This window comes from Cynoglossus semilaevis, chromosome 16 (assembly GCF_000523025.1).
Source record: "Cynoglossus semilaevis isolate Cse_v1.0 chromosome 16, Cse_v1.0, whole genome shotgun sequence".
NCBI lineage: Eukaryota > Metazoa > Chordata > Actinopteri > Pleuronectiformes > Cynoglossidae > Cynoglossus > Cynoglossus semilaevis.
In genome coordinates, this window is record NC_024322.1 from 5,093,428 (window position 1) to 5,103,688 (window position 10,261).

Sequence of the window (10,261 nt, forward strand, 5' to 3'; positions counted from 1 at the left end):
TATATATATATATATATATACTTATATATATATATATACATATACAGTATATGTATTGTATATTGTGCCTATGCATGTAAAAAAAAACTGAATTGAAAACTTTGTTTTGTTTTGTTTTTTTTTACAAAATGATTACTTGAATTATTGATTATTCAGTCCCGGGCCAGATGTGGGGAGTGTGTGGGGCACTATAGCCCTTGAGCCAAGGATTTTGAGGCTGCTGGGTTAAATGCTTATTTTACCATACCAGAGAAGAAAGAGGAATGAATGATGACAGGAGTAAGCAGGACAAAGAGGGTCAACAAACTGCATTAGTATTCGTAATCCTCACAGCATGTTAGAGTGTCAGTATTTATCCTCAATGTCATTTCTTTTTATGTCTTTATGATATTGCTCCCTCCTTCTTAAGCCCTCTACTCTAGTGAGACGTTTGTTATTCAGACTTTTCCTGTAGAAAAGTAAGTTGATTCTTAGCAGCTGTAGTCTTTTATGGGTTTGGAACATATGCACATGACATTGCAGCCTTGCACTGTCTGAAAACCGATGCCACCTTTTCCCTTTCAAGTCATTTTTATACTGTTATCTTTCCACCTGTACCCTCTCAGCGTTTTTCTGTCTTTTTGTACCTAACTCATTTCAATTCTGAAGTTAGCTAACTGCAGACTGTTCTTCTTGGCTTGTACAGCCCTGGCTGCACTTTAATGTTTCCATGGAGCTGTTGGATGGAAAATTAATGAGGCAAACAAAACTAAGAAGAACATAAGCTCACTCAAGTGCTCAACATAGACTCCAAAATATCCTGTCTGTCCAAATTACACACCTGTTACGAAAGATATTCCTTCCTGCGTTCTGTCACTGCTGACTTGTTTATTATACTTATTTCTATTAACACATTCACCAACCTGTATCTGCATATCGTTAAACCTACATTTTGATTTTAAACAGATAGTGCTGTTTCAGATGCATCAGTTGTGTATTTTTGTGAAACATTGTTTTCACTTACCCCAGTTTTGTCAGGTTTGATCCTATTGGTGTTCTTCTCTGCAAACCCGAGAGAAGAGTCAGTTAAAACTGTATCAAGGAAAGTGAGAGGCGATAAACAAAACCACATTTTTACAAAGACTCTACTCAAAATGAGTTTAATCTTGGTCATTTTAAAGAGAGAGAGATCCTTAGTGGTGGCTTAATAAAACTCAAGTATTGGGTAGTTTTAATATATACCATTAAGGATCCAATTTCAACTTGCACTTGATGGGATAACACAGTCATTATGATTTGTCATGACACATTCTTAGAAAAGAAAAATAAGAAAATTAACAACATAATTGATTTTTTGGATATACTGACATATACCATAAACTGTATTTTATTCACCGATCAGCCAAAGCATGGTCTTGTTGTCCTTGTTGGAATTCTTTACACAATATATATATATATATATATATATATATATATATATATATATATGTATATATATTTTGGAAGGGCTCAGAGGCAGTGTGGGTGACATTAGTGCATACCATTTACACCAGGCCTGTTGATGTTGTGAAGGACTGGACTACTCCAGGACCCACTGGAGTCCCTACTGTTGGGCTGCACAGCAAACTCATAGAATGTGTTGGGCTTCAAATTGTCAATGACCGTGTCACTTGTTGGGCAGGTCTGGTAGTTCCACTTTCTATTTTTCTCACGATAACGAACTGTGTAGTGTCTAAGACAAAGGATGACAAGGAGTATTGATGAAATATCTTAGATACTATTTTGTTGTTTTACAACAGAAAGATAATTAGTCAGATAAACACAAAAATTTGTGTTTTCTAATGTCATGCTGACACACACATAACAACCAGGAGAAACACAACACTAAGATAATGGTCATGTTTGTGTTGTATTGTAACAGACCCAATATGTTGACTGCTCCATAGTATGAGTCAGTAGATGTAAAAGAATCAACATTTGGTTTTGAGGTGAATGCCAATAGTATGCAACACAACACAAAATAGCAACAGCTGCCAAGTCCTTCACCAAAACGGTCCTGACATTTAAACGTGAATGGAATACATTTACTATCGTTAAAGTCATTCAGTGTTTTGCCTTAAGGAAAAATGAATCACAGCGCCTTCCTTTTAGCCTTTAAATCACGTCTGCACCTTCAAGCCTGCAAGTTTTAGAGCTTTTCTATCAATTTCAGCTTATACGTTGTTATGCTTATTTTCAGTAAAACAAAAAAATCTTGGCATATGATCTCACCCATCCTCAAGACAGTCATCCATGACATTACTGTCATAAGGGGTTTTTAGCAGAGTCCCCCACGACAGGAGCACTGAAGTAGGGGTTATAGACCCGATCACTAAGTGCAATGGTTTTTGCAGTTCCACTTTACCTTAAAATAAACAAACAAAAAAAATCACATTCACTTAAATATGTCCACCATATACTACAGTTATTCTAGAACGTACAGTACTACAATCGTTACCTGTACACTGCTTTTTCACCTCATTGACAGGAATAGGCTGAACAGCTATAAGGTACTTGGGCTCAGCATCTAAAAAATACATTGGAGAGTTAAGAGTTAGAAAGTTATTAAGGCAAATTTTGAAACCTCAACTTTTGTGAGTCCATAGGTTAAGAGACAGAAAAAAGTGTTCCTTAAAATGTTTAAAATCCTAAATTTCTCATTTCACCAATGTCCAATGCATCTTGAAAATGTAGTTAAATTAGGCATAATCTAGGTTAAAACAAATAGGTCGAGACATAATAAATTGCATAAAATTATTAAACACGAGAAGTTGCAAAAGTGAATACTGTACACCAAATATTTAACCAAATTTGTTAAAACCAGTTCTGTCTAAAACATCACAGATCTGCAGTATTTCTTACCAAACTCGGTCTCGTAGGGCTTCCCGTTCTCAGGCAGCTGAATGAACTGTTTAGAGAACATGCTGCTGCCATATCCCAGTATGTAGCCTTCAAGTTTGGTGTCTGGGTTGGGGCGTACAAACTTCATAATGACGGTGTCTTCTGTGGCATTGATGCGAACTTTCATGTTCTGGCGTCGCACTAGACAGAAATTAGACATGGGTTTGTCTGAATATTTTTTTACTGTTGGAGGCAAAGAGAAAGTCAATGTGAGGAAAACGCTGTGAGAAGACAGCATTGCCAACAGCCTATGTTCAAGTCAATAACAATAAACCAAGCATAGAGTCAGTGGTGCTGTATTTTAGCCACAGAAAATCCTCAAGAATGGTTTGAGGAACATAACAAATAGTTGAAGGTTTTCACTTGGGTATTGACTTCCCTAGAAGTAAACCAGAGCACATGTCTGTGGGTTGTGCTGTAAAAACAAAACTGATCCATGGCAGCCCCACCTCAAGACTTACAGTAATTTATTCTGATTCAAAAGTCCTGGTGCCTGTTACCACAATACACATTGGAGGTTTTGTCACATCATTGTCTCGACATTTGGGATCTTAATTTGGAAACTAAAAGAGAAACCACTCTATATTTAATGTGTTCAATTGAAAACGCTGATCAGTAATGTATTTGAACACAGATATAAGCTTTTTGTAAACAGAAAACTGTGAACACTTCCTGAGGTAAAGCTTGAGGTTAGTGAGGCAATGTTGAGCTTGTATTAAGTTAAGGTAAAACTACAAAAACAAGTCTTTCTTTTTCTCTTATTTACACACACCCTTAAACACCCCCTCTGACATCACGCTGAAAGGAAACTGCCGATTTTCTGCCAGATGTGACCTGCAGAGAACTTTGTCCTAATCAGCAGTCTCAGGGGAATGATATCAGAAGAGAATGTTAAAAAAAAGAAAGAAAGAAAGGAACTTAAGTAAGAAAGCTATACATTTTGTGTTCAATCCTTTTTAGAACTACCACAAAAGTGGTTGAAGAGCCTGGTCTGGGGAAGACATTCCCTCTTAACGGCTTTGACCATTACATAGTTACAAGGCCTGTATTGTTTGTTCCTAAATATATTCGTATTATTAGTTATTAGTCTGAGCTCAGAAAATCTGTAATCTTGTAATATCACTGTATAAGAGTAAAAATAAACAGTTGCAACTTATTTGATTGATAGGTGAAATACACCTAAGAATTTGCAAAATTATAGCAGTAAATGTTAGTGAAACACAATTAAGTTAAGCCATAACATTTGTATGGCATAAAGTAAACCGAATTGTGCAATTATTTAAAAGATAACACACTACTAGCCAAGAAATAACTAAATATTTATCAAAAACATAGTCACAATAGCACAAACATAATCCATTCCGAAACTCAAGTCAAAAGGATGTTTGATTAAACACCACTAGAATGGTCCAAAATGTTCCATAAACATATTTTTTAAGAGTAAAACAAAGGCACAGCAAACACAGCAAGGAAAATGTCCCCTCTCCTCACCAGTCACGTGTCGTCCTAAAGAAGCCAAGTTCCAGGCATGCTAACAATTAACACGTATGAAACAGGCCTGCCTGAGAAAACACAGCCAGAAGTGTGACTGACATTTGGCTCCTACACAAATGTAAAAAAACAATAAATATTACCACCACCGGCTGGGATGATAAATTACAGGACATACCCAGGTTAGTTTGAATTTGCTTTTTCAGATTACATCACTATTTACCTTTTAGATTTAAAAGCAAACCCGCTAATTCAATTATATTTCCATCTTCCCTGTTTTTACCATCTTTCCTTTCCACAGTGGAAATAGCACATGGTCTTCTGGGGCCCAAACCTCCACCTGTTGTTATCCACAAGTCTTACAACAATGCAGTGCCTGGACAATGTTCTTTCTCCACTGCACATGTCCTTGGCACAAAATAATGCTCCACAGTGTTACAAGGAGCCGTGCAATTATGCACAGAGAGGGATTACATCAGTAACTTGTCGCAAAACTAGACACTGGGAGAGGGGGAAGCCCTAGATTTGAAAAATACCCTCATGTTTCTCCAGTGATGTGTTTCCTATCAAAACTGCTTTTGTTTTGAATCTTTCATCAAAATTTCCAATAAGTGAGAGTGTCTCTAAGCTCAGGGTGTATAAAACATTAGGAAACTTTTGGCAGCATGACTTCAACTTCAGCTCAAGCAAACACTGGCTGCCCCCACATCCCCCTTTGGACTACACAAAAGTTGGGGGACTGTTAAGACTTATCAGTATTTACAGACAAAGGGGAATGCAGCTTGAAGGGTGGTGAAGCCATGTTACAGTTCAGAAAAGCTGCTGGAAAGTTGCGTTGTGTGAAGAAACCTAATGAAAATAACAAGACTGTTTAAAATCTGATTTCCTGACGATGTTGACACTGTCAAACAGATGACATCAGTGAGGATTTACAGCCTCAACAGAAAATGTAACTCGAGCTAATTAAATCCACAGTTTTGTCGTGAAAAGCCATAAATAGACGATTGAAGGCACAGGAAGAAATGGGCCTCTGTTTTGTGTTGTTTAAAATGCACTGTAACAAGGAGACCAAACATCAGCACAGATTCCAAACAGCAAGTGAATGGAGAGACTCAAAGTGTCCACAATGAAAATGAAACCAGTCATCTACTGTAGAGGCGTAAAACTACTACATTTTTTTTTTGATTGGCCTATAATGATCAAAATGAGCGTAAAAGAAATACAATTTAAAGGTTTTCATTTTGCTTCCTGAGTTAGTACACTTAGAGTTTTGTCATAGTTTTTAGAAAGTGACATTACTTCTACAGCATCCACCATAGTTGCTTATTCATTTATCCATATCACCAAACGCCCTCCTACCTGTTTTCAGCTTTTACCACGATGATGTAATCTTCATGCATCATTATCCATGCAAACCTTATCCCTCACTACCGAAAACTCAAGGGACTCAAAGCTGATGACTGAAGTACTCCACAAATGTGGTTGTTCTGAAGAATTCATTGCAGTAAAGACCTTAATTTGAATATTCAGGTATTTAGGGATTAGATGTTTTAGGTCAGATTTACCAGGTAAATATTTTTCTGTTGTATCCAGACATACTATTTGGCTTGTTGTGGCCCCAGTGGCATAATCTCTCAAAATCTATTCATGTTAACAAACATTCCATTGAGGGAAACATCCAACACAGCAGACCAGTTGTATTAGGAAGCTATATTTGTATGTTACAGAGACTTAGGAGCAGATTTTGCAACACATGTACACAATATTCCACAAATCTTTCTCTAAACCCCAAATCCTTAATTTAAAACATCATGCCGTCCACGGTTTACCCCATTCTTGAAAGAAACATAAACTATTCATCATCATTTCAACGAATCCATCATACTGCTGGGAATCAGCCAAAATATAAACACATCAGATTAAGCAATAAGCAATGTCACATCCTTCAATAAACATTTCACCATTGTATTTATCCTGCTTTGGAACAAATATCCAGACGATGTCATCCTGCTGGCCTGAAAAAGAGAAACACCCTGACAGGAGAAACCTGAGCTTGGCCTTGTTGAGCAGAAGTGCTTGAACTTGTGTAGTGATGGATGATCTTCTGGGAAAAGGACGAGGTTCGGAGTAGGGTCAAAGACTCACTTTAAATTTAGCCACAGTACAGTGATGAACTTTCATCAGTAAAGGATGCCAATGTTTAATTGGCTTTTTTTTTTTTTGCGCTCAGTTTGTGACATTTATAATTATAGTTGTATAATTTAGTTTAATAAGAGTTAAGGCTAAGCTAGACATTTATTTGAACTACTGTGATGGTCCCAGGATACAAGCCTGAAATGCTTCTAGTTTAGGTTACTATTGTAGTATTGAGCCATTTAAAATCAACACATTAGCTGTTAGCAAATTAAGTATGAATGAGTGATAAATACAACAATCTGACTTTCATTCATGTGGCTGTTGAAAAACCTCTTGAATGAAAGGTGAAACGTCTTTGTCTAATCTCCCACTGATTAACATGTTTTGAAAAACGTCAATGGAACGTGTTTCTAATTACAGCAGCTAAAATACAACAAATATTTTTTTTTATAAAAGATGTAACATAATATTCAGCGATACTAGTAGTGTGAGCAAAGCCCCCAAAATCTTAGCTAATGCTTGTTAAAAAGGGCTAATGACCTGGATTGTCTTAAGCCTTTATCAAAGCACTTGAGTCGGCAGGAGCAGAACCATTAAGTACTTTGTAGGCTAGCATTTTATATGTGCTACAGGTTCACTTATTCTCCATGTAAGATGTTGGCTATCGTTTTTGGTAGTGGTTAGTATTTAAGAGGAGATGTTTACATATTTTGACCGTGAAGTCTGCCAACACAATGATTTCGTTTATCCCTGTAAATGCTCTGAGGTTTTTGACACGCTCTCCACCATCAGCAGCTTTCCCTGGTCTCATGTTTTGAAGGAGGTTGACATTCAAATAAATGCTGGGAGAGTAAATAGAGTGAGCTCATCTCAAGCCTGTGCTGTGAAGTAAGACACTATAAATGTCAGAAGCAAAGCCCCTGAAATAACCAGGAACAGGATGACAACACTCTCTTTGTTTTCATAAAGATACACTTTTGAGGTTATTTTACCCTTGAGCTGTTTCGGTTCAAGGAACATTGTCAGTTGGTTCCGTTGGCGTTGGAATATCAGACTGTTAATGCTCTGCAGGACTCATGTATCAAGCAAATCTCTATCATGTGTTGCAGTTTTACAAAACATTTCAGCTTTTCTTGTAATTTTGAGGTTAAATTACTCTAGAAAAAGGAGTATTACTACATTTACTACAGGGGACTACAGGCTCTATATTTAACCCATATCTTTTTTGAAGGCAATTTGGGTGAAATCTAGCAAAACTATACATAGAATTATTGTTCCAATACTAGCATAATTACGTAATATCTGTAGGAATCATTATCAGTTTTTCCAATGATAAAAACCTGATAACGCAATGTCTTGGTTTTGCCATTTATGATGGAATTGCATGTAGGGTCCAGAAACGTTTACCTCAGTTTTGGGGGCAAACGGCTGCATATATTGGTATCGGTTGATATTGAAAACCAGAAATTAAGTGGACAAACCATCATATCAGATTTCAGCAAAAAGTTAATATCGGACATCCCTAGTTTAGACTTAAACTAGCCTAAATGTAATACACTATACCAGATTCACGTTTGTGTTATTGAAAAGCAGAGCGGAACAAGACCTTTTCCCGCTCAGAGCAATATGCTCTGGTCTTTGGTAAAACAGTTGCCACCATTTGAAGCAAAGAAGTGTGAAAAACTTCTCTAAGCCATGCGTCAGACTGAGCAACGAGGTTTTTAAACAATTTACCTGGTGACCAAACAAACTGCTGGACTGACCTACATTGGCTCTGGCAGGATTAATCCCACAGATAGCAGTAAGTCATCCCTCTGAATATCCGTTAAAATCCACCAAGAGTCGAGTTTGATTGCATACTTCTTTGGAACAATCAGTTCTCTGGGCTCACAAACTCACAGCCCACCAGAAAAGAACCGTGCTTGTGATCAGACTCCCTCATTTCCCTCCATGCTTCCTTGTTCCATGCAGGTCTTCCCTGTTCTCACACCATATATCCTCTCTGACAGATTCAACATCTTAACAGCTGCTCTCCCTCTCTCACTGTGTCTCTGCCATAGTTTTTCCTGCTCAGTGTCTTACAAGTGTACACATGCTGCCATTTCCCATCAACCAGACCCTAAAGTGACCACAATTTGTTTGTACTTTTTAGTATATTATGCCATATATGGTGGCGCTTTGGCCCAGAGGCAATGTTTCTGTCATTGGTGTGGAACCCCAGGGTTCACCTCCTGGGCAAGTTTGAATCCCAGGTAGGGCGGTTGGTAACTTCCAGTGGACTCACCACCTGCAGGAAAGTTTGTGACGTTGGTGCGGTGCAGTGTGATTTGGGTGGCGACTGTTGCCCCCGCGACCCGGTAACGGATAAGCGGATGAAAATGGATGGATGAATGCCATATATGATTTTACAATTTGCCATGCCTTTGAAATACATTTTAGATAACTGTTTACCATCGTTAAGATGTCTTGGACTGACTTTTAACTTTTTCTAAGTAAACCGTATGCATTTAACTAGTCCCAATAGTTACAACAAGGGCAGGGTTTCAAACATTACTCAATGTAGAGAGTTCAGTTAAACTAACCCTGTAACTTTTTCAACTGGAGGAAACTGGAGTACCTGAAAAAAACACTCGGGGCTCGGACTGTTGATCTATTTTGCTTTGAGGTGCTCTGAGCATGGCACCATCCCCACACACTGCTCCCTGGGTGCTCAAAAAGCTGCCCACTGTTCACTTTGGTGATGGATTAAATGCAGAGGTCACATTTTGTTGTGTGCAGTGATGTGTGTGACAATGACAAGGAGTTCATTTTCCTTTTCTTTCCTTCCTTTCCTTTAACCTGTCATATATTTATGTGTTGTGGTGCTTTGGCCCAGAGACAATGTCTCTGTCATTGTTGTGGAACCCCAGGGTTCACCTCCTGGGCAAGTTCGAATCCCAGTTAGAGCGGTTGGTACCTTCCAGTGGATGAAAATGGATGGATGGATGGATAGATATTTATAAGTAAGATCGACTCACTCTTGGCTTGTTGACACCTCATAATGCTATAATTTCATTGGAAAAGTTTTGCAAACCATGTGTCTTGATTTGATCCAAAAAGGACCAGCGATACAAATGTTTAAATCGGATCCCACCAAAAACACACACACTTTTTCATCCAGCTTCCAAACTTGTACACTGAGACCCCACTGTGTGCCAAGTTCCTCCAGTTTACACATTAGAAGCAACAGTTTTATACTGACTTGAGCCTGTTTGCCTCAAATCACTTTTACTGCTTTTACTGCATTGCTGCAGAACATTAGGGTAAAAGTAGGAGGTAGTACGGTTGTGTACAGTATACACATATGTATGATTTTATGTGCTGCATGCATGCATGCATGGATTTGTGAGAGAGAGAGACCATTTTGTCTCAAGCCATATAGAATTAGTTAAATAAATATGAGCCTTAAAACCTGGCTAATGCTTGAGGTTTTAAAACTCCAATATGTGTGGCATAAAAGCTCATTGTTTAAGAATGTTTAACTTGGCTATTTCTAGACCAGGGGTTAAGCAGTTTTCTGTGACTTGTTGTTCTGGCTAACTGGCTACATAGTTTGACTAACTAAACTTCTGTATATTAAGCACATTTATGCTAACTATTCTTCCCAATTTATGTGAACAAATCTTGTTATGTTGTAAATTGTTAGATGAATTTACATGTACGGATTCACAGATTT

The 10,261-nt window shown here is 37.8% G+C and overlaps 1 protein-coding gene across 6 annotated transcripts in view; it reads right to left on the reverse strand.

The window, feature by feature from the left end:
- The window catches only part of abi3bpa (ABI family, member 3 (NESH) binding protein a), a 45,457-nt gene that overhangs the window by 17,960 nt on the left and 17,236 nt on the right, over nt 1-10,261 (reverse strand). For all 6 annotated transcript variants that reach the window (XR_003052284.1, XM_008328197.3, XM_017040089.2 and 3 more), the window contains exons 2-6: nt 2,881-3,060; nt 2,477-2,545; nt 2,251-2,383; nt 1,521-1,711; nt 1,004-1,041 (exon numbers count right to left, since the gene is read on the reverse strand). Coding sequence is in view for 5 of the 6 variants with exons in the window: in XM_008328197.3 (XP_008326419.1) it covers nt 1,004-1,041; nt 1,521-1,711; nt 2,251-2,383; nt 2,477-2,545; nt 2,881-3,060 (611 nt within the window). In the remaining variant the exon portion in view is untranslated. The remainder of the gene's footprint in view (nt 1-1,003; nt 1,042-1,520; nt 1,712-2,250; nt 2,384-2,476; nt 2,546-2,880; nt 3,061-10,261) is intronic.